The following is a 26,646-nucleotide window of genomic DNA, read 5'->3' as shown; positions in this document are numbered from 1 at the left end:
GAATAAGTATCAACTGGAAAAAATGAGATAACTTATGTAAGTATTCTATCAGATAGGAAGAACATACTTAAACCTTCAAAGCGACTCAGTTTCTGAAAATAGAGTTATGTTGGTACTTAATAAATGATTATTGTCCATCAATGTTTTATTCATATTTATTTATATAAAATAAGACTACCAAATATCCCCAGTCCTTCTAAGCATCCTTGAAAGTTAATAACATCAGAATTTTATATAACACAAAGCAAGATTGATTAAGAACTGCTATCCATATTTTAGCCACAGATTTTAAGTTTTAAAACTACTATGATTCCATTTATTTTGTATAATTATTCACTTGGCTTCTGTTGTCTTTCTATTAAATTGATGAGCATAATACATGAATATGTCTATATGCATATAGTAAAACAATATTTATATAACACAAAACTATGAAACAATAGCATTATCAATGTCCCTTGGGGATCTTATTTGTCAGTGCATAGCAGCATATTTCCATTTTATATATATATTGCATTTTCTATGTTTTAGAAGTACTTTAATTGTGAATATAAAAAAAATTTTAAAAAAGTGAATATAAAAGCATTATTGGGGGGGGGGGGTTCAGAGGTAGGGTTTCATTCTAGCCCAGGCTACCAGGGAATATACTCTGTAGTCTCAAGCTGGCATCAAACTCATGGCAATTCTCCTACCTCTGCCTCCTGAGTGCTGGCACTATGAGCCACCATGCCTGGCAAAAGCAAGTTTTTTTAAGCAGGAGAAAAGTGTCGCACTTACTTCAACTTATCATATTGTGCCTATAATTGGACCATATGGCTAATGGATTATTGATGCAGTCAAATTAGAGTGAACTTGGCTTTGTACCTTCATATAAAAGAATATAAAATTCATATACCCTCTAGAATATGGTCTGTCATACAGAAAAAATTTAGTTTCTCAATATAACTACATAATTGCATTTGATTGTCAATAAAAAATAATGGGAGATAAATCCATTGGATTACTCATCTTAGCAAGAATGAATGAACACAAACAACAATAAACATAATTCAAACATTAGGTAATACACCAGACACAAGAGTGCCTTTTCTTTATCATCACATGTTTTTACTTTCAGAAAACAAATTTCAATGATTCCTTGGTCAGAAATGCTATGTAAAACCACTTTTGTTTTTATTTGAAGATTGGATAGTTTGGAAATCTTTTAAAATTATCTTGTGATTCTGAACATGAACAAACTTTTGAATTAATTGTGGTGAATGTGGCTTTCCTAGCATTATTATTTCTCATATGTGGATTATGTTTTGCATAACTTCACATTGTAGAATAACTAATGACCCCACTCTCTTTTGGCAGTCCAGTAAAAACAGAAAACAGATGCTCACCATTAGCAGATGTCCAAGGCGACACCCTGAGCATATGCAGGCAGTGGAAATCCTAGCTCCTCTCACATGTGGGCCAATGCTGAGTGCCACACCCAGGATTGCCAAGGAACAGCATCTGGTTTGCAAGATTTGCAAGACTAGGATTTCATTCATGGATTAGATAATGGTATCCTGCTTCATTACCACCTCCACGCTGTGCCAAAAGTACTTTCTTCCAAGGAAACAGGAGTAATGCCACACAAAATCTTTAAAGTCATAATTAGTTGCCTTACTTTCATATTATTTCTATATAAAACCTCAAAGTAAGTGCTGAAGATTTAGCTCAGTGGAAGAATATTTGTTTAACTTTTACATGGTAACCAATACAATTTTAGCACTGCAAAAGTAAAAATAACAACAAAAAAATAATAGTAAAGTAACCAAAGGACTGTGGTATTAAAAAAGTATGTTGTGTGCAAGCAGGGGGCACTATTATATGAAAGCAACCAACCTGACAAGATATACACACATGTGCAATGATGACACCCACCCTTGATGAGTAACCAATGCTTCTTTGACTGGCTAAGACTTCTGCTCAATGGAATGCAACCCATAGCTACAATTAGGAACCAAGTCATGATCCTATTCAGAACAGGATCATGGTCACCAAAGAGAAGCTCCTACAGGTTCTTGGCCAAAAGTGGGTCTACATCCATCAAAATCTCTCTAAATTAACAGTGTTTACCCCTTTTAAACTACCCTAACCTCACTCTCCATTGGAGAATCCATTTTATTTTTCTTTAAGTAAATATTCGCTTTTCTTCAAGATAGAAATCAACCATATTATAGAGCCATTACTTTCAGAGATGGGTAGTGGTAGCTACAATCTTGGATATTATTCTTTGGGTATCTTTAATTAGAACACAAAATATGTTATTTTATGTTTGCCACAATTTCCACCTTCATTCATCAGAGGCTACAAGACAGAAGAGGATGAACAAACTTGATACTCCCACAGCCACTGATTATATTGCAGCCCTGCCCTTTTGTTCATGCTAAGTTCTTATATCCTTCCTACTCTCTGTTTCCAGCTTCAGTTAAAAGGAAGGCTAACCCAAACTTTCTCAAGTAATAGAAAATTACTGACATAAAGGCTACACCCATCAACATTTCTCAAAATTAACAATGCTTATCCCCTTTAACCTATCCTGATATCATTCTTCATTAGAGAATCTGTTTCTATCTTTTTTTTTTTCTTTTTCAGAAACCAGCAAGAACCAAGAACAATCAAAATCTATCAGCTAGACAAGAATAAATAGCTGATTTCCTGTCTGGAGATGAATCACATCTAGCATAGCAGCTAGGTGAAACAACAGAAGAATTGGTGAGATAAGCAAGAGTGCTGCTTCCATGGTGAGCTTGGCAACCTGCACCTGGATGATGGAGACAGACTCTGAGGATATTCAACATACACCAAAGCAGAAATTAGAAGCTGCTAAGAGCTCAACACTAAAGTACACTTAATGCACACCAACCAAGCTTCAGGGAAAAAGGGGCAGAAATAATGTAAGAGCCACTGAGTGGGAGAGAATATTCAGAGGCTTTGCCACACACCCCCCATGACTGCCTGCTACTCTGACAATACAAAACACACAACACCAATACAAATACCAGCAATCCCACTTAGGAGGGACCTCAGTGGAAGAGGACAGAGGAGAGGTAAATGACATTACTGTGGTGGTTTGATTCAGGTGTCCTCCATAAACTTAGGTGTTCTAAATGGTAGATTCCCAGGAGTAAGTGTATTGTTGGGGTGGGCTTATGGGTGTTAAAGCCAGTTTCCCCATGCCAGTGTTTGGCACACCCTCCTGCTGCTGTGGTCCACCTTATGTTGGCCAGGGGGTGATGTCCACCCTCTCCTCATGCCATCGTTTTCCCCTGCCATCGTGGAGCTTCCCCTCGAGCCTGTAAGCCAAAATAAATCTCTTTTTCCCAGAAGCTGCTCTTGGTTGGGTGATTTCTACCAGCAATGAGAACCAGACTGCAACAATTACCAACACATTATCCATCATTATGATGTTTCTACCTAATAAAAAAGTAAATAAAAATTTAAAAATGAAAATAAAAGAACTTCCTAATTACAAATTATCTAAGATAAAACATAAGAACTATGCAACCACTTTAGAAACTTGATTTGTTTTCAGCAATAATTTTTGTACTTAATTCTTTAATTTTACAATGTGTTTAAGTACATATGATCATAAAAGAATAGAAACATTATCAATAAAATTCTTATTTTATATAATGAAAAATAATCTACTCCATCAAAATAATGAAAAATAATCTACTCCATCAAAATAAAATCTCAATGTTACAGAGTAGTGTCCCGAACTAAAACATCTCTATCACACCATCCAGTGCTCAGGGTCCATTCTCGAAGAGGTAGTCAAAGAATATAAGAGCCAAAGGAAGGGAACCACTCCTCATAGTGTAACTGACCAGACAGAAATTAGCCTCAATATACATGACCTCACAGTGCCTACCAATGCCTACACAAGAACCTCATAATAGGAGAAAAATATGATGACATCAAATTAAAAGAGTGACTAATGGAGAAAGGGGGGGTATGATGGAGAGCAGAGTTGTGAGGGGAAAATGAGGGAAGGAGGAAATATCATTGTTAATTGTCTGTAAGTGAAATTTTCAATAAAAAATAAAATTAAAAAAAAAATCTTCCCAAAGGAAAAGTCCAGGAACAGATGGATTCTCAGCTGAATTCTATCAAACCACCATTGAAGAACTGAAACCACTTTTTCTCTAGCTTTTTAACATAACCAGAAAAAAGGGACTGCTCCCCAACTCTTCTATGAAGTCAGCATCACCCTAATTTAAAAAAAAAAAAAAACAGACACAGATACAACATGAAAAGAAAACTATAGATGGATCTCCCTGCTGAATTTAAATGCAAAAATCCTGAACAAAAATCCTTACAAACTGAATTCAACAACTCATCAAAAGAATTATCTACCTAAATCAAGCAAGATTTATCCCATGGGTGTAGGGATGGTTCAACAACAGAAATTGTTTAATTTGAGATAACATGTAAATAATCTTAAACACAAGAACAACATATTCATTTCAATTGATGCAGAGAAGGCATTTGCCAAAATACAATAGCACCTCATGATCAAACCACTGGAGAGAATAGGCAGGGAGGGATTATATCTCAACATAATAATAGACAGTACCTAAAGCCCAAATCATACTTAGTGTAGAAAGACTCAAGGAGTTCCCATTAACATTGGGAACAAATCAGGGATGCCCACTCTCCCCAGTGCTCTTCTACATGGTATTAGAAGTCCTGGCCTAAGCAATAAGAAAGGAGAAAGGAGAAATTGGAAAAGAAGAAGTCAAACAAGCCTGAATTGTAGATGACATGACCCTAAACATAAGTGACCCAAAAGACTCTACCAAAAACTTCTAAAGGTGATAAATTCCTTCAAAAAAGTGGCAGAATCCAAAATCAACACACAAAGTCAGTGGCCTTCCTATACACAAAAGACAAATACACAGAAAAAGAAGTCAGTGAAGTGGTCCTGTTTCAATAGCCACACGCACACACAAAAAAAAAAAAATCAAATATGTTGGAATAATATGAACCATGGATGTGAAAGACTTATACAATAAAAACATAAAAACACTCAAGAAAGAAATCAACAAGGGCATGACAAGAAGAAAGGACTTCCCATGCTTCTGGATAGATATAAATAATATTGTGAAAATGGCAATTCTACCAAAAGAAATATACACATTCAATGCAATACCAAAAAAATCTCAGCATCATTCTTTACAGATATTGGAAAAATAACCTCAAAATTTATATATAATGGCAGGAGGCCCAGGATATCAAAAATATCCTCAGCAAAAGAAACACCTCTGGAGGTATCACCATCCCTGATCTAAAGTTGTACTAAAAAGCCATAGTAAAAAAAACATGGTACTAACATAAAAACAGACATAGAGAACAATAGAAGAGAAATGAAAAACAGCCCTTAGTTCAACTAACTACAGCTACTTAACATTTGACAAGGAAACCAACAACATACACTGGAGAAGAGATAGCATCTTCAACTAATGGAGATGCGCAAATTGGATAATCCCATGTGGAAAAATGAAACTAGACCCACTCCTCTGACCATGGACAAAACTCAACTATAAATGGATTAAACACCTCAATATAACACTTGTAATTCTCAAACTACTATATAAAAACAAAATAGGGGCACTCTCCATGATATATCAGTGGGGAAAGACTTCCTGAAAATACCCCAGTAGCCCAGTATCTTAAAGAACCACTCAACCAGTGATATCTCATGAAAGCTAAAAAGCTTTGCTACAGACAAACACACCATAAACATAACCAAAATACTACTCACACAATGGAAAAAAATCTACACCAGCTATAACACTGGCAGATAACAGGAATACAAGAGTTTGGGGGAAGGGAACTGGGGAACAAAGGGAGATAGACACAAAACCAAATCCAAAATGAATTGGTTCTAAAGAAACCTTACTCATGGACAGCAGACTAAAAGATATAACCCTCAATAGGCGCATAGAGGAATTTTCTGGTAAGAAGGGCCCTGTAGAGGGTGAGATGAAGCCTAACACTAAGACATTTGATTCTGGCATATAACTCCCAATACCAGAAGTTGGTCACAACCCACACTGAGCTATTGATCAGACAGACCTATCAGGTCCCCACAACAAGATAGACTTCTGTTAAGGCACTTAGTTACCCACCTGAGATGAAAGGTAAGACCCTATTACTGAAGAAACTACATGATACTGAAACAGAACATTGGGAGACATAACTGAATATGGAAGGAAGCCACTTCTCAGATGAAAATGTTAATCATGGGGCTGGGAAGACAGATTAGGAGTTATAGATATTTGTTTGCAAAGCCTGCTGATGCTGATTCAATTCCCCAATATCCATGTAAAGTTAGATGCGCAAAGTAGTGCATGCATTTGGAAGTTCGTTTGCAAGGCATCAGGCACTGGCAAACTCATCCTCACTGTCAAATATATAAATTAAAATATTTTTTAGAAAGGTTAAGCATTGTGTTTGAATTAAATTTTCAGTTATAAAATACAATACTTTGGAGAATTCTATCTATATATGTATCTATTTCTACATCTATAAAATGTATTCTTCAACTCATCCCTTTGAAAATTCTATTGTTCACTGCATAGCAACTGAACTTAACAAACATCAGCATTTTCAGAGCCAGACTGAATAAAAAAGAACAACAGCAATAACCCCCAAAATTTATGCATTTGCTGAGGTGGATTCATTGCAGTTGGTAGTATTCTGCAATTACAGTGTATGAATACTGGTAGCTCTGTCTGTTCTCATAAGCCTCATACAATCTATTCATACAGGCGAGCCAAGGATCTTTTTGCTCTTGCATTCCCCAGAGTAGTGAGGTGATTTTTTAGCATGAAATAAATTTGTTCTGATTGTTTTGTGGTTGATATTGGTGTAAGTAAGAAAAATAAAGCACTAGGATCCTTCTTTGCAAAGAAGAGAATTAGATAATATTTTGTGCTTTTGGCTGCAAAACATGAGCAGGCTGCTAAACTATGAAATCTACACCCTTCATACCCTGGCTGTGTGCACATTGAGATAGTCCAGATGTGACAGATGCATGAATCCCACTGAGCTGATCTTTATCCTGGAGGAAATCCCAGAATGTTCTAGCCACACCAAGGTGAATAAAGCACTTAGTTGTACATCATGTACCACTTGAAGTCCGGAAGCAATAATGGGTCACTTGCCTTGTTTATTTATATTTTATATTTATATGAAAACACCCTCTGTGAAACGCCACAGGGAATATGTATTAAATAAAATAAACAACACTCTAAGATCTAGAAGTCATTTTTAATTAACATACCAATTATAAAAGGCTCCACTGACCAGATATCCCTTTCTTTGTGCCCAGTTTCTCAGTGAACTGGAGCTGTGTTAGATCCAAAGAAAAATAAAATAAAATAGTATCATAGACTAAAGGTCTTGGGACCTTTGCAGGAAGACTCTTGCTGACTTTATCCTTTGTAAATTTACATAGGTATATAGATATACCTCTAAAAATATCAAAGTCCAAGCCAGATGGTGGTTTATAGACTATACTTAAGATCCCACATCAATAAATTACACACTTACTTTAATGCCATTGAAGCAATTTTATCTGGAGTAGAAACAAGCACCAAATTCTTGTACATATCATTTATTACTGCTGAGTTACTTTCCTAAAAGTGATTACATATACCTTTCAACTACTTAAGAATCTACATTAACAGGAATACTGGTGAAGCTAAGAGGTCATTCACCTTTATGCAAAGTCTGTGTAAAATAGGATCCCAAATTATTTCCCAGTTACCACTGCCCACCCACAGCCTCCTCTCCTCATAGCAACATCATTTTCTTTTCACAGAGGACTTCCTGCTTGGATCACGTTAATGCTCAATAACATCATTACCTGAAAACCTGATCATGTGTGTAGATTTAGATTACAAGGTATACTCCTGAGATAGATTGAATCTTTGGATACCTCTTTATATTTTCTACCTACCAGACCTGATGTCCCTTCTTCCTAACCCCTTCCATTGTGCAACAATGCAACAGAGCTCTACTTCAGAGCTTTCATAACCCCAAGGTTGAGTAGATTGAGTACAAAAAGTCTGTGGTAGGGTATACAAATTGCTGATGTAGTTGAGGAAAGCCTTCTCATATATTGCTGCTTAAACATATTTATGGTGAGGGGATATGGTCCCAAGGCGATTCAAACCTGTGTTCTAGGTTAGAAAAATGAAAAAGGCTTAAGCATTCTTTTCTGTCTGCCATGAAAACTCAAGCCCTCTGTAGAGAGCATCTAAAAGTACTTACTTAACTAGAACTAGAATACCCTGCCTACAAAAAAATCAGAGAAGGTATGAATTTAACATTTTCAGAATCTAGTAAATAGAATGAAAAATGTAGGGATGTGACTTCTGAATATTTCCCAACTTTAATAAAGTTGATCAATTTTTCTTTTGTATCAGAGGTAATGTTAGTTGTGATCTAGTCTCTCTCTGAATTTGAGGCTTAAAGAAAAGAAATGTAATAACAATCTTTTCATAATGTCATGAACTGTATCATGTTTTCTAATTGAATGAATATGGACAAGAAGTAAGACTTTATTAAAACACTAGCCCCTGCAATGATGCATGAGATGTCTATAGACTAGAAAGAAAGCAATACCAAAATGGACCAGTTTTGATCCAATCAATAGAATTTACCCTAACTTGGTCAATTAAAAATACTAATTTTTTGAAAAAATATAATTCAATGCTTTTATAATATTTTTTACACAAAGTCTAGCATTGAGACAAATGTTTCAGTTTAATTTCTAATAACTTCTTAAGAAATCACCAAATATTGGCTATTATATCTATTTATTACATTTTTAGGTATCAAAATTTCATTATTTGCTTCCCTGTATTTTCAAGGTGTCACCACAGATCCACTCTCATTCTTGGTTGTAAGACAGTATCCTTTGGCTGTCTATTCTAGATTCCAGAGACAGTTCCTTCTCTTGGGTGGTCCCACAGTTATTGCCTAATCCCCTTGTCTCCTTTACCACATTCTCATCCTCTTCTTCTAACTCCTTATAAGGACATATCAATAAAATCAACAACTACTATATATCCAGATATAAGTATTAAAACAGATTATGGAATAGCTGTAATATTTAACAGATAAAATATGAATGACACATCAGAAGTAGAAGTTATGAAAATATAATAAAAACAAAATGTGAATTTTTAAAGAGAAACTGTACAGAAGAAAATATGAACCAATAAACTAGAGGGCAAATTACTAGACAAAGTCAAGTTGAAGCCTAGAGAAAAAATAGCATAAAATACTTTGAAAAAGGTTATATGTTACAGATGGATATTACATGAAACTAATATATTTATCATCAAAATTTCAAAAGAAAATTGAAAAATCTTCCTCAACAAAAGCACTTTTGATGAATTACTATCAGTTTGTTTAACAAAATTAAAAATAAACATTAAGTCATGAGTTTAACAATCTCTATTAACCTCAATATACATTTAATTATCAGTAGGTAAATATATAGGAAGACAAGCATAAATAATTATATAATCTATGCAGAAAATATAAAGAAATTCATATCTACATAGAAAAAAATTAAGATAAAAATACCCAAGACAGATAAAGAATCCTAAAACTCCATTACATAATAAATATTACTTGCCAAATATCAATGAGCCTTATAATTGACTTTTCAACATCAACATGAACTCAAAAATCAAGGGAACTGAATGAATATATTAATAAACACAGTTTACAGTAAAAGTCATGAAAGTGTGCTTAATTCTGTATTTATTAAAGAGTTTAATCTGTGACCTGATGCCTATTTGGACCTTCCTACTTGCCAAGAAACATGAAAACCCAAGGCAAAAGTAGAAGACTCTTGGCCACTTTAGTGCTGATTTAAATTTTAGATTTCTTCAGTCTATTTATGGAATTTTACCTTTCAGAATGCTCTATGTGCTCCATCCATGTTATAAAGCTAGGAAGAAGCACATTTCCAAGAACTAAGATTCATACCATTATTTTTAATGTGTAAAAACATAAAAATGTTCATGAGTTATGGAACTCATTCCTTAGATGAACACCATGACATAGTAGCACATGTACTCTTGTGGACAGCTTTCCATCAAGGTGAAAGTAGTCACAGCTGCTGTAAAGAATGCTACTGATAACTTCCAGATAGGGCATTAAGGGGTAAATCTAGTCACAAAATAATACACCTTATACACTTCACTTATAGAAATCAAGAAGCAAAATTACTATCTGGTGATAAAATTAAGACAATAATTGCATACATATATATATAGTCTTTTACTATATATAGTTATTATATATAGTAATATATTTTATATACATATATAAAACAATATTATATGTAATATTAGCTATCATTTGACCAATTTTCCATCAATCTTTGGAATTTATATATTTTTTCAAGTAATAATATATTACACCCTGAACACATGTGTAAACAATGAAAATGAAAAATTTGCTGTGGGGTTGCAAGTGTCTGTAGTGAGTAGGCTGGACCCATTTCTGGTCCCCTCCCGCAGCCCAGATCTGAGTTCTGTGAGTGGTCACTGTGTGGGTAGGTGCAGTGATCTGAAGATACAGTCTATATCCACAATGAACTACAGATCAGAGAAACCAACTAGATCTCCCAAAACAAACACGAGAGACTTCTGTCAGAGCACTCGATTACCCACCAGAGGTGAATGGTAAGACACTACTACTGAGGACACCAAACACTGCCAGCACCAACCATGAAGAGACCTGGTTAGAATCCAGAGGAGAGCTAGTCCTCAGATAATTAGCCCATCTAGTGCTGGAAGGCACTATACCAGCAACCAGGGGAAAGTGGCCACCATCAATCTGTCAAAGCAACTCAAAGTCTAAGTGACTCAGAAGCAAACAACCTGATGTGATGCTCACACAAGTGCAATAGTGGCACACAGTCATGGTGGGTAACCACCTGCTCTTGGATTGGCTAATAGATCCACTCAGTGGAAAGGAAATCATATCTGGAACTAGGAAACAAGTCAGAATCATATCCAGATAATGATTCTGCTTTCCATTGTCAAGCTCCCACTAACCTTAGACTGTAAAAGTATCTAAACCCTTTTAATTCTCTCTAAATTAAAAATGGTTATCCCAGTTAATCAGTGCTGACTTCACTCTCAATTGGAAAATCTGCTTCTTTTTTACAGATGGAAACTAAACTCTACTTGAGCAGATAAACAACCCACTGCACTCCACCCCAGTCCCAGGTGAAACCACAAAGGAACTGGGGAAATGAGCAAATATGCTGCTTTCTTAGTTAAGCTGACATCAGCAAAAGGGTGATGGAGAAAGATACTGAGGACACTCAACACCTAACAATCCAGAGATCCAGATGCACCTAAGCGCCCATCACTGAAGTAGACTTAAAATACTCCCAGCATGGCTCAGAGAATTTTGTGGAAGTGGGGGTGGAAAGACTGTTAGAGCCACAAGTTGGGACATTTTTCACAAATACATTGTCTCTCCCCCATAACTGACGCCCCCATAAGGCATGACCCACAATCCTCATGGGGTTGACCAGCATTCCCAATGAGGAAGGCTTCTTCAGAAAAGCGGCAAGGAGGAGGGAAAGGATGGTACCAACATGTGATGTTTACATACAAAATATGTCCATATCTAATAGTAAAAATAAATAAATAAATTTTTAAAGAAGAGAAAATTTTGTGAATCCAATACCTGACTCTTGTTTCAAAATCAAATTACTATTGAAATAAGATATTATGTTGAAGTTTACATTATTATTCAAGAAATAGATGTCACATTGAGGAAAATGTCTTTAGAAATCTAAAGAATATTTATAATATTTTATCAAACACTGTTGTTAAAATATTCTCCCACAAGTTACAAGAGACCAAAGCATAATATATAAATTGGAAGAGAAAGGCTTTTCAACACAACATAAATTTTATTTTTACTTCTTGAAAGTTATTTTCATAATTAATTTGACAGACATATAAAATTAGGCAATCACATGAGCTATTTTGAAAATCCCACTGTATTTCTACCTATTATTAATATTTATTCTGCAGATAATTTCAGTTTAAACTAAAATTTAGAATTTTGGTATCATTTAGTAGATGATTCATTGTAATCTCAATGTTTTTAAATATTAAAATGGAATGGAACAGAGTGTAAAAATGGAATAAGTTGACTATATTAAATGAATAATTAAATTAAATGCTTAATTAACCAACTAACAAAAAAATTAAAGGCAAAGATCTGTTTTATTCTCATAAGAAAATTACCTTATAATATATTATCATTTTAATTATTCACTGTGTCATTTCACCTTTATAGTAGTTATTAACTCATTAAGCAAATCAATAAAACTAAAATTTTCCCTAAAATAATCAGATAATAATTTTGAATATTTTTATGCTATATACTAATTAACAAGACAAAATAGGTCAAAGTTGAAATGATGGTAGGAAAATAAGATGAATCAGAGTGAAAAACACACAAAAAGATTGCCAAGCTCTTCTGTAGCTCTGGTATAGATGGGTAACAAATTCCGTCCAACACTCTTTAGTTGAAAGCATAAAGGAAGATCAATAATTCAAGTAATAGTCATAATATCATGAAATGAAAAAAAAATATTATCACTCAGGAGAAAACTCATTCGTCACAGAATAAATGGGAAAAAAAATTCATGTCCCATTTGTGTCTTAATAAAAAGGTTAAGAGAAATCAACTCCACACATATCTGTACTGTGTAGTCAGAAGAGCTCTGACCCTTCTAAGAATAATATACTCATATTAGGCATGTTCAAACAAAACAAACAAAAGAAAATAGAGGACCAAAAACAGTAGTAAATAAAAGATCAATATTGATTTCCACACAAGTTTTATTATTATTTTTGGCATTTTTATATACAGTGCACAATATGTCACATTTGGGTCTTCCTTTGAAGGCATTTTGAAAAGCCTTTTATCTCAACAACAGAGTTAAGCTGAATAATTTTTTGATATATCTTGATTATGTTCATCTGAGAATATGGAACACTTGTATCTCTGTTATCATTCCTATAATAGTACTATTTTAGTTTTTTTCTTGAAAATTAATTAAGAGCAAAAAGAACTAACATAGAATTGGCATCATCTTTTAAATTGATGTTTCTGATAAGCTAAGAGCATACTGTATTTGAATAGAAAATCTTAACTTGGCCCAGCATCATAAAAACTAGCCTAGCTTTTTATAGAATTATTTTTTTTTCTTTTAATTGTATGAGACTACTTCTAGGAAAATGCCTAGAAGTTTTCGAAGAGTTTTAGTACCATCTCTTCCCACTTTATAGTGTAGTTACTTGATGTCTATTTCAAATGTCCTTACATGGACATTGGAAAGGGTAAAATGAGGATAGATATAATTTAAATGATTGTGTTAGCTATTCTGTGTGGAGAGTCGATATTTGTTTTAAAATAAAGTATAAAAATGCTTGAAAATAACAATTCCTTTAACAATTCAGTCTACCATGAAATTAGAAACTGGACAAGCTACAGCTACCACACTCACTGTGAGAATATGGCATTCCCCCAGCTCCTCCATTTTCTAGAGCAATGCTTTTTCTGCCTTTTATATTTCAACCATTAGGCAAGTGAGGAATGCCAAGAGCTAGTCTTGGGATTGAATGTATTCCCTTGGTACTGAATGTTTCCCTTTCTCATTACTGTCTAGCACCAACACAGTGCTATTCAAGCATTACAGAGTCTAACGATAATATAGAAGACATGGAGAACAATTATAAGTAGACTGCTACAAAGAGCCATTAGTTATTTTTTAATACCTATGATTTTATACAAATTTCAGTAAGTTCCATGAAATAACATATTTACTGACAGATGAAAATAGGGACTAGAGAAGGTCCAGGTGGGAAGAAATGTCTTGATCTTCCTAACACCTTTCTACTTACCATGCTTCTTAAATTTCTATGAGGCGTAAATATTTTCAAAAGTTTATTCTAATTATTCTGGTCTTTTACAAATCTGATTTTGCTTGACAGTAAGCAGACAATGGCTTCTTTTTATACAAAAAAATATTTATTTATTTGTGATACAGAATCAGAGAGAGAGAGACAAAGACAGAGAATGGGCACTTCAGGGCCTCCAGCCACTGCAAATGAACTCCAAATGCATGCACCACCTAGTACATCAGGCTTACATGAGAAATGGGGAATTGAAACTAGGTACTTCGGCTTTGCAGGTAAGTGCATTAACCACTAAGTCATCTCTCCAACATGACATTGGCTTCTTATCATCGTAGAAAGTGTCCTGTCTGTAGTTTTCCACTATTAGTGTACCTCATTGTACTCTTCCCAGTATGCTTGGCTGAATATAACCTTATATACTAAGGACTGAATGTGTTACCAGTGATATTGAACTGAATTCGCAATATGTTCAGAATGCTTTTACTTATCTTTTTGTCCTCAAGTTTCTTTTCAGAGAGACAAACCCTTCTGTCTCCACAGGATTTTATACCAAGAAAATCCATCATGGAGCTTCCCCTCAAATCTATAAGCCATAATAAACCTTTTTTTTTCCCCCAAAAGCTGCTCTTGGTCAGGTGATTTCTGCCAGCAATATGAACCAGACTGAAACAGTACAATTGGTAACAAAGAGGGGTGTCATTTGCTGCTAGACACCTGACTGTATGACTTTGGCATTTTTTAGAACTTATTTCGAGAGAAATATGAGATGATTTGAAACTTAGGCCTAAGAGATGCCTTGCACTACTGTTAAGTACAGCTTGATGGACCATTCTGCTAAGAGTTGTAAGACCTGAATGCAGCAAGAACTATGGACTATGAGGTTTGTGTTGTGAGGGTGAGAAAGAGCTTTGCCTGGACTGGGCTAGAAGCAATTTGTATGAGAGGCTTGCTGTTATGCCTGTGTCCTGGGAATTTGTGCAGAGTTGCATTACGTAGAAATGGTCTGATGTGAGCAGAGGGATATGGCACAGAAAAAAATCTTTAGGTTGAAACTTCTGCCTGTTCAGCTAAAATTGTTTGAGAGATTACAACCACTGAGATTGGGCCACCTGGCCTGCATTGGGACAACAGAAAGAATATAGACTCTTTTCAAAGGGCCTGAATGCTGAAGAAGTGTCCTGTACTTCAAAGTCTGCTTTATTCTCCCTGCATTAACCAATTGGCACCCTACCTGGTATTCTGGTGTATAAGAAATGCAAGAAAGAAGGTCATTGAGTTTGAAACACAGTATTGTGTTTTGGAAATGGCCATGGGCAGTGTGAAGCAGGTTTGCTGGATGCCTACATGGAGACCAGATGGAGCTGTGAGGATGTACTATGGGTTGCAGTGGAGACCCAGTGGAGATGCCATTATCATGAAATGGCTGGTATGAAGTTGCTGGCCCTGGATGAAGTCTTTCAAGACTGTGAGTAGCCTAGCTGAAGGTGTGAATTTAAACTCCAGAGAGTTGTTGCAAGTTAGAATTATCAGACTTAGAGATGTGTCATTGACCAGAGTTGTTAGACAGAGTTGTAGCTACAGAGTTTGATGCTTGCCCTGTTTAAATCTTGTATTGGTTGACTATTTCTTTGCTATGCTTAATGTCATCTTAATGCAATCTTTTGCAGTGTGAATTTTTGTTTTTTTAAAAAAATTTAATTTATTAGTTTTCTTTTCAGCAAATACAGGCAGTTTGGTACCATTGTTTAGGCTCATCCATGATCTATCCCCTCCCAATGAACCCTCTTTGTTGATGTAAATGGGTCGTGCATTGTGGAGTTAGCCCACAGTTATTGGTATGTTAAATGTCTCTGCATATCATGACCCAACATGTGACTCTGACATTCTTTCTGGCCCCTCTTCCGCAAAATTTCCCTGAGCCATGTTGGGTTCATTTTTGGTCTGCTTCAGTGCTGAGGTGTTGGGGGCCTCTTTATTCTGTGCCATTATTGGTTTTGGGAGATTTTTTTTTGGTATTTTGGCTCAGTTAAAAGACCTTGGACTACGGGATGTTTGAATATCATGAGGATTGATAAAAATATGGGGACTTTTGAAGTTGGGCTGAATGCATTGCATTTTATATCATGTTTTCCTTTGCCATCATGAAGTTTCCCCCTAAAAAGCCAAGGCAAAAACCATTAGAGAACGAAACCCTGAGAACACCTGATTTCTATATAGGCAAGTGAAACTCCTTTTGATCAATTAGTAGAATTGCTTCATATCTGGGGGAAAATGGCTATTACTGCAAATCACAGACATAAAAGCTACAAGTGTATGTGGTTCAGACATATGAGTTACTTATTTAATTTTGACTCTACAGAAATGTAGTCAATAAAATAATGCTAGCCTGCGAAAAGTATCAGAATAGGACCCCCTGATGGAGGCAAATTTAAGAGCAGCAGAAAACTGTAAAAACAACAGCGTGTTGATGAATACAGAGTTAAACATGAACACTTGCAAGATCAGTGACACTACCATAATTGTGTTTCCTTATATTATTGCTATGTTTAACACAGTTGGAACTGGCTTAATATGAAGCATGTGGCCTGGTTGGTCTCCACTAAAGTGGAAGATGGTGTTGGCATGTTTTTCTGCTTAGCATTTCAAAAACAATCTATTCACAAAAAACAATCACTAGTGAGCAACCAAAGATTTTGAGAAAACAGGACTGACTTCAATCAAGCTTGATGCTCAAACTCCATGAAAGGGTTGAATTGGAGATGTGTGCTTTATTCTAAATTTATTTCTGGAGAAACTTCCAACCTGGCATTGTCTCCTTACACCCCACTTTATTGATTTTTCAAATAAATGCCCCTCTAATAAATCATTTCTCCATTATGCCTGGGCCTGGGATAAAATAATACAGATTTCTTCTCAGGAAAGTGATAGTTCCCACCAGTTAGCCCTTCCTTCCAAACACTTCCTGTGACACAAATCCTGGTAAAATTCATTCTTTCTAGAATTGAAATATTTCCCACAGAGAAAAATCTCTCTTGACCTATACACATGTACACATATAGGTACTGTAAAATATTTTTCTACAATTGATATATTTCCTGTGGAAATAAATATAGGACTATTTACCTATGCCTATTAGTTAAAGATTATGTGTGTGTGTGTGTGTGTGTGTATATATATATATATATATATATATATATAATGTGTGTGTATACATATATATATATGTATATATATATATATATATATATATATATATATATATATACACATATATATATGTACACACACACATATATATATACATATACATATATATGTATATATATTACATATATATATGTAAAATTTAATATCTATATTATAGATTATTATATCTAGATATAGTATAGTTGTTTGTTCAAGGAGAAGGCAGTAATGAAGATTTACGAAGAGGAGCCACTGGCTCGTTTAAATTGTTCTCCTAAATAAGGAATTGAGGAAAGTATTTGCTACACCCTCTTTGGAAGCAGTATGTATTCTCTCAGGCTTATGACATAGCTGAGGGAAGCCGTTACTTGTGCTTTCTGCTCAGTGACAGAAAACCCCACTAGGTCAGTAGAAGTAGGATTTATGTTCAGGGAATGTGTAATTATTATCAATACTGAACTGCAGCATTGAAATTTGCAACTGTTCCTCTACTAACACCCTCTTTATATTCATATAAAGTCATATTCAAACTATCATGGCTTGTCATATGACAAATATGGTGAGGAAACACTCATCTCATTTTCATCATTTTGATTCAACACAAAATATACCAAAGATTCCACCTTAATTCACAAATCTCATGTAAGTTCTCAAAAATATATTCCAGATGTTGCTGCCTTGGGTGGAGGGTAAGGGAACCTTCTGTTCTCACTATACTTTGGTCTTAAAGAAGAGTTTAACATGTATCCAAATTCAGCCATAAGGAACCATTGAAAGCATCAGCGGTAACAGATGGATTTCGGTAAAAAAAAATTATTGGGAGACAGTGACAGCGTCTGGCTCTTCATATCAAACTATGTGATTGGTCTTGTCTCCCCCAAACTGTAAGATGGAACTGTTACATTTTTTTTCCTACTCCACATTTAAAAACAATCTGTTCACATAAAATACAAACCTTAAGAATTATTTTTGGGTAATGTTTCCTAAAATATCTACCTATTTCCTCATATCACATTTATATGACATAAAGTCTGCCACCTTTTACAAATACTAGTTTCACACATGTATTCTCAGGGATGTTAGGTCAATGGGTTTTGCCTTCTTTGCATGAAAAACACCACTATCAGGACATCTAGGCCTAGCCAGAACTTTCTATATTGCTATATTCTCCATTACAACATTAATGTTCCAAGCTTTAATCACATGTCTTATGGAATTATTAAATACACTTATATGGACTAATGCATAGTAAGCATATATACATTCTGGGAGTACATTGTGAGTAGAAATGTTATAAAAAATCTGTATAAAATATAGATTCTGCAGCTATAACTTCAATGCACATAAAATGGACATGTTTCAACTAAAATAAATAAATAAATAAATAAATAAATACATAATTAAGTTAGTGAAAAAAATCCAGGCATGGGGCCACACCCTCTAAATCTCAGCACTCAAAAGGCAGAGTTAGGAAGATTGCCTTGAGCTCAAAACCAGCCTGGAACTACAGAGTGAGTTCCATGTCAGCTTGGACTAGAAACCCTACCTCATAAACCAAAAACAGAAATATAAATTAAAATTAAAAATAAAATAAAATCATACATAAAAAATAAATGCATAAAAAAATAAAAACATACCTATTTACACTCTTCTTTAAAAATAAAACTCTTGGGCTGGAAGGATGGCTTAGCAGTTAAGGTGTTTGCTTGCAAAGCCAAAGGACACAGGTTTGATTCCCCAGGATCCACGTTAACCAGATGCACAACGTGGTGCACATGAGTGAAGTTTGTTTGCAGTGGCTGGAGGCCCTGGTGTGCCCATTCTCTCTCTCATTCTCCCTCTCTCTCTCTCTCTCTCTCTCTCTCTCTCTCTCTCTCTCTCTCTTTCTATCTCTCTCCATCTTTCTCACTGTCAAATAAAAATAAAAATAAAAAATAATTTAAAAATAAAAATAGGTGCTGGAGAGACGGCTTAGTGGTTAACTGCTTGCCTGTGAAGCCTAAGGGCCCTGGTTCGAGGCTCTATTTCCCAGGACGCACATTAGCCAGATGCACAAGGGGGTGCACATGTCTGGAGTTTGTCTGCAGTGGCAGGAAGCCCTGGCATGCCCATTCTCTCTCTATCTCATTCACTCTTTCTCTTTCTCTTTCTCTGTCTCTCTCTCTCTCTTTCTTTATCTGTCACTCTCAAATAAATAAAGAAAATAAAGAAAAAAATAAAAGTGAAACTGTTTTAAGTAAGACTTTTATATACATTTTTGAGACTGGTTATAATAGTCTTGTAGCTTAAATATTACTGTTCAAAAATATAAATATGCAAAAGAAATATTCTTAAGTGGATAAATCATAAAACTTTTATAAATTTTCCATTTTGTCAATTTCAGAGTATTGAAAATATAACAATTATTTTATAGGTGAGCTGATGAACAGGAAATTATCATTAGCAATTATTTATTATAAACAGTGATATATACAATAACTTAAATATTTTTCTTACATCTGTCAGATGGCCAAAAGTTGGTTTTGTTGTAAAAATCATAAGCTGTTTGGTCACTTCATCTAATCCTACAGAAAAATAAAAGAAAATATAACATTGTCAAGGTAACTTTTAAAATATCAAAAAGTAGAGAAATTGTTAATCTTACCTTATTAAACATCAGTGTAAATAAAAATAAAATGGGTTCTTCCATCATAAAATTATTTAATCAGTACTTCCTCCTAAACTTTTTCCACATTACAGCCACACTATCCCACAGAATTTTCTAACCTAGATACCTTAACATACTTATATATAAAGTTATATAAAGTTTCATAATAATAGGAAAAAAATAGTCTATTCCACGGAAAGAAGAGAGGGGAAGCTTCAAAAATATACATCTGGACATCTAGTGGCGACTGGGTAGAAGGAAGCAGAAGCCACTTCCAAAGGACAATTCTGCTCCCACAAACATCCCATTCAGATAAGGTGAACTTTTCAATGACATGGAAGACAGAGGTAGAGCTCCAATTTGAGAGAATCTACTGTTAAAACAAAGCTACTGGACTACAGAGATTGCTTAGCAGTTAAGGCACTTGCCCATGAAGCCTAAGGACCCATGTTTGACTCTGCAGATCCCACATTAGCCAGACACACAAAAGTGATGCAAGCGCAAAGACGCACATGCCCACTAGGTGGTACAAGCTTCTGGAGTTCCATTGCAGTGACTGAGGCCCTGCCATGGAAAATCTTTCTCTCTCTCTCTAAAATAACATAAAAAGCTACCATGGGGGCAGACAACTGAGGGCTTCACTTTGGCTTGCCATTGCCCAACAATTGAGGAAAATATCAGGAAGATAGTAATGGGAGCAGGAAGGTTGAACATTAACAAGCCAAAGATATCCATGTTGAGAGGCTTGGCTCAGATAGGGAAGTGCATAGGGAAAAAGAACCAGCCAACCATCCCTCTAGAGCTACCTAAATCCTTGGGTTTGATTCCCTAATACCCATGTAAAACCAGATATACAAAGTGCCCTTTGCAACTGCAGCTTGATTACAGTAACACAAGGCTCTGGCATGCCAATTCTCTTTCTTTATATCCCTTTCTCTTCTTATAAATAAATAATAAATATATTTTAAAAAGACATTATAAAAGTAGTTTTATAATTTAGGGCTGGTTTTGCAGCTCAGTGGTAGAATACATGCCTACCACATACAAGGCCATGGGTTCTACCTCTAGCACTGCAAGTATATAATACTCTTTTAATTAGCTCGCCTTAACTTGGACAATAGCATTCTAAATAATATATAATATTAGTATATAATTTTATATAATATATAAAATTAGTTTTAAATTTTTTGATAATATAATGCATGCAAAACTCATTAGTGTTTGGATATGCTAATCTGTTTTGCCATAGACTTAATTAATTTTCCTACTTTCTTTTGTCTTCAATACTCAATATAATACAACTACTAGTATTAAGGTAAAATATCAGTTTAAAACCACATTATATGTAAATAAGCATATTAACAAACCTCATATCCACTTCAGAATATTCACTTTTTAAAAGCAAGTATTTGTTGCAAAGATTTTTAAAGATACTAGAAAGTATAGCAATTTTTGTAGTCCAAACTCAAGCAAACTAACGTGCCAAATATATGTGTCAAAATAAAGAACATGCATATAACATAATGCAGACATGTTCAAGACATAGTAAAATGAATACTGATTCTGAGAACAGCACATTAGGAGCCAAGTGTGCCAGCTCTCTTCATTTGGAGTTGTCTGATCCATGTGAGACATATACTTTTATTTTCATACCATTTAGCTAATCTGATAATTTATCCCTTATCATTATTTGCTCATTGACTTACTCTCCCTCTACTCTGTACCTCTCAATATGACAGCCACGAGCCAAATGTAACTTAAGAAATTGCCAAGTGATCTTTGTATTTAAGTGATTTAATAACTGTTATTTAATGTGAATAATATTTGGTTTGCTCATACCAAAAAAATGTTTACAGGAATTTAAAGCTATATACTTGTTCAAATTCGAGTTGTGAGTGAGTAGGATGTAGTAATTAAATCTTAACAAACAAAGAAGTGGTTTCAGATTTGATGTGGTATAGTAAAGCACCATACCCACGCCCCTCAGGACAAGGCCAAGCTAATTTCATGCAATAACCATAGAATTTCTATGAGGGTATCATTATCTTCCAATTAAACTGTGAATGTACTTCTGCCTCAATTTTGCAAGTGATAAAATGTCATATAATGAACATTAAGTAATTAACACATCAGGAGTTGAATAAATGTAAGAATAGATACAAATGATAAAAATCTTACCTTATAAGATACATATGTATATATAGTGTCCATTATTACCTTAATTTAACAAAAGTCACATCTAAAATTGAATAAATTTTGCAATGGTTTTGCAGTTGCAAATTCTAATTAGTAATCTCATTTTGCATAATAAATTTTAGATTATATTGATATGTCCTTATGTACAGACTATGTATTATCTAGATGACAATGTTGTCTTTAAAAATTAGAAAATTAGGGCTGGAGAGATGGCGTAGCAGTTAAGCGCTTGCCTGTGAAGCCTAAGGACCCCGGTTCGAGGCTCGGTTCCCCAGGTCCCACGTTAGCCAGATGCACAAGGGGGCGCACGCGTCTGGAGTTCGTTTGCAGAGGCTGGAAGCCCTGGCGCGCCCATTCTCTCTCTCTCTGCCTCTATCTGTCTTTCTTTCTGTGTCTGTCGCTCTCAAATAAATAAATAAAAAATTAAAAAAAAAATTAGAAAATTAACCTTATGCATGCAGTTCAATGGGAGAGAAATCAAGAGTGGAGATACCCAACAGTGGACACTGCAAGCCTTAAATTTGGCCAGCCAGGCCAAATGACCCAACAGATGCAATGTTGGCATGTCTGTTATGGGGTAACCAGCCACTCTCTAATTGGACTGGAGGCCCGTTCCCTGGGAGGGAATACATGCCTGAAGCTGAAAACTATGACAGGGGTAGTTCTGAGTCCCAAGTATGTATGTAGCATCTGCTGATATCTGGCTAACTGTATACACTATGTACATCAAAATTCCCAATAATCACTTCCCTTAATATTAACACCCATCTATTAATGCTACTCTCACTTTTGGTTAGAGAAGCTTTTCAGATGGTCGAGTCCTTGAGATGACTCAGAAAACACCATGGTGATGAGAAGAAGTGACAGAGGGGTGCTCAGCACTGAAACATCTCTATCACACCTTCCAAGGCTCAAGGTCCATTGTGTAAGAGGTGGAAGAAAGAATGTAAGCAAAAGGAATGGTAGGACTCCTTATGATGTGCTGCTCCCAGACACAAAATGGCCTGGATATCCATGACCTCACAGTGGCTGACACTGCCTACACAAGACCATCATAACAGGAAGAAAAGATGATGACATCAAAATTAAAGAGAGACTGATTGATAGGGGGAAGGTGTATGATGGAGCATGAAGCTGAAAAGGGGAAAGTAGGGTGAGGGAGGGAAATACCATGGGTTATTATCTATAATTAAGGAAGCTATCAATGAAAAAATAAATTAAAAACTAAAATAAATACTAAGTGTATTTCTGAAGTGCCTAAATCATTTTCATACTATTTAAATAATGTGGAAGTGAATGATGGCTTAGTAATCAGATTTCCATTTCAAGATATGGTTTCCTTTCCACTGAGTGGATCTATTAGCCAATCCAAGAGCAGTTGGTTACCTACCATGGCTGTGTGCCACTATTGTTTGAGCATCATGTCAGGTTGTTTGCTTCTGCGTTGCTCAGATTTTGAGTTGCTTGGACAGATAGATGGTGGCCACTTTCCCCTGGTAGCTCATGTAGTACCTTCCAGCACTAGATGGGCTAATTATCTCAAGGATCCCAACCAGGTCTCTCCATGGTCCGTGCTAACAGTGTTTGGTGCCTTCAGCAGTAGGGTCTTATTATTAACCTCTGGTTGGTAATCAAGTGCTCTGACAGAAGTCTGTCTTGTTTGATTTGGGAGATCTAGTTGGTTTCTCTGATCAACAGTTCATTGTGGATATAGACCACATCCTGGTACAGGGAATTACATACCAGCACCAAGGGAAAAAGAAAAAGGGAAAAGCCAGAAAAGAAAGAGAAAAGAAGAAATTTAAGGTTAGGTTTCATTTTACTCTCTCCAGGGCCCTTTATTTTTAAAAATATTTTTATTTACTTAAGAAAGAGAGAGAGAATGGGTGCTCCAGGGCCTCTATCTACTTCAAACAAACTCCAGATGCATGCACCACCATGTGCATCTGTCTTACATGGGTTCTGGAGAATCCTACATAAGTCCTTAGGCTTCATAGGCAAATCCTTTAACTACTAAGCCATCCCTCCAGCCATTTTTTTTTCAATGCCACTGTCTATAGACTATTACTGATCACATATGCAAGACACTGTAAGACATACTTTCTATTTTTGTATGGCTATGAAGAGTAATACCAATTTCATTATTCCTCTTAGATTGTTTTCACACATTAACTTTGTTGTGTTTATATTTCCCATTATGTGGTTTTACTCACTTTTACTTACTCTTTTAACTTGAAACTGATAAGAAACTTACTGACTTTACTCCTTTTATATTTTCATTTATTGTTAATAGAATCTACACTAATCATAATGACTTTAAAAAAAATTGAGGCAAGCCCAACAGACTGGTCTTTTATTTTATGACAGAGAGTGAGAATAAGAGCAAGAGAGAGAGACATTTGGCACACCAGGGCCTCCAGCCACTGTATTCGAACTCCAGATATGTGTGCCACCTTGTGTGCATGTACAATCTTGTGCATGTGTCAACTTGGGCTTCCAGCTTATGCAGGATTTGAGGAGTCGAACAAGGATCATTAGGCTCTGCAGGAAAGCACACTACCCACTAAGCTATAATTCCTGTACCTGATGTACCTGATGAATTTTATTATAATCAATAAATACTGATTTATGACTAGTATTTTCACTTAAAGTAAGTCTAAAATCTTATTCCATTTTCTTTGTAATATATTTTTAATACTTGGGCTTTTGGAAATCTTCTTCACATTTTTAAACACACACACACACACACACACACACACACACATATATATATACACACACATACATATACATATATATTATTGACAACTTCTATACTTACAGACAACAACAAACCATGGTATTTCTCTCCCCTCCCCTCCCCCAATTTCTCCTTCATAACTCTGCTCTCTGTCATATCCCCTCCCTCTGTCCATTAGTCACTCTTTTAATTTGATATCATCATCTTTTTCTCCTATTATGATTGTATTGTGTGGGTATTGCTAGGAACTGCAAGGTCTTGGATATCAAGGCCAAATTCTGTCTGGACAATTGTATGTAAGGAGTGCTACTCTTCCTTTGGCTCTTACATTCTTTCCACCACCTCTTCCACAATGGACCCTGAGCCTTGGAGGGTGTGAGTTGTTTCAGTGCTGGACAATCCTTGGTCCCTTATTCTCAGCACTATGTTGCCTTTTTGGTCATCCCAATGGTCATCTCCATCTGCAAAGAGAAGCTTCTCTAACCAGAACTGAGAGTACCATTAATACTTGAGTATGAACATTAAGTGTTAGTACTTTCAGAGAAATTTGGTGAGAGTAATATAGGAATTTATCCAGACAAGAGCAGGCCTTATACCCCTAAGGATCATGACATCCCTGCCATAGGCTTTATATTATTTTTCAGTACCCAGCATGTATTCCCTCCTATACAGTGGGCCTTAAGTCCAATTAGAGAGCAGTTGGTTTCTCCCAGAGCAGACATGCCACTATTGCACTCGTTCAGTCATTTGGTCGGTCTGGCCAAACTTGAGGTTTCCAGTGTCCACTGTTTTCACCACTGATGACTTCTGTATCCTATAAGACTGCATACAGTGCAGCTTTTTCCAGCTTTCAGTTGGCTGGGTTACAGGGAGAAGGTTTTCTGCTCAGCACCAACTTGATTTCTCAGTTACTTTGCCACTCAGACATGTGAAGTCTTCAGCAATAGCGTCTTACCATCTCTTTCTCATGGGGAGTCAAGGGCCTTGGCAAGAGCCTGTAATGTTTTTGGAGGCAACAGGGACCTCCCTTTACAACAACTCACTGGAAGGTATCCCATCCCTGGTCCTGAAAATTTTTTAACAATCGATGGCTTCTGGATGTGCCATTAGCCTAAAGACCTAGGTTCAAGGCTTGATTCTCCAGGACCCACGTGAGCCAGATGCACAAGGGGGCGCACTCATCTGGAGTTCATTTGCAGTGGCTGGAAGCCCTGGCACACCCATTCTCACTCACTCTCTCTTTCTATCTGCCTCTTTCTCTCTATGTCACTCTCAAATAAATAAATAAAAATGAACAAAAAAATTTTTTTTAAAAAAGAGAGATCATGTGATGTTTGGCTTTCTGGGCCTGGATCACCTCACCTAGTATAATCTTTTCCAATGCCATCCATTTCCCTGCAAATTTCGTAATTTCATTTTTTCCTTTACTTCTGAATAGAATTCCATTGGGTAGATATACCACATCTTTATTATCCATTCATCTGTGGATGAATATCTAGGCTAGTTCAATTTCCTAGCTATTGTGAATAGAGCAGCAATAAACACAGTTGTCCAGTATCTCTAAGGTAGTGAGAAGAGTCATTACAATATATGTCTTAGAGTGCTGCAACTGGATCATATGGCAAATATATTTTTAGCTGTCTCAAGAACCTCCACACTGACTTCCATAATGGCTCTACCAGATTACATCCCCACTGACAGTGTAGAAGAGTTCCCCTTTGACCACATCCTCATCAACACTTATTGTCATTGTTTTCTTGATGGTAGCCATTCTGACAGGCGAGAGAGAGAATCTCAAGGTAGTTTTAATTTGCATTTCCCTGATGGCTAAGGATGGAGAACATTTTTAGCTGTTTATATGC

The 26,646-nt window shown here is 35.7% G+C and overlaps 1 protein-coding gene across 1 annotated transcript in view; it reads right to left on the bottom strand.

Annotated features, from left to right (window-relative positions):
- The window catches only part of Cnbd1 (cyclic nucleotide binding domain containing 1), a 403,107-nt gene that overhangs the window by 17,220 nt on the left and 359,241 nt on the right, over nt 1–26,646 (bottom strand). The window contains 1 exon segment of the mRNA XM_045143551.1: nt 19,698–19,765. Coding sequence (XP_044999486.1) covers nt 19,698–19,765 — 68 coding nt within the window.

This window comes from Jaculus jaculus, chromosome 2 (genome assembly GCF_020740685.1).
Source record: "Jaculus jaculus isolate mJacJac1 chromosome 2, mJacJac1.mat.Y.cur, whole genome shotgun sequence".
Classification (NCBI taxonomy): Eukaryota; Metazoa; Chordata; class Mammalia; order Rodentia; family Dipodidae; genus Jaculus; species Jaculus jaculus.
This window is presented reverse-complemented; position numbering and strand designations above follow the sequence as displayed.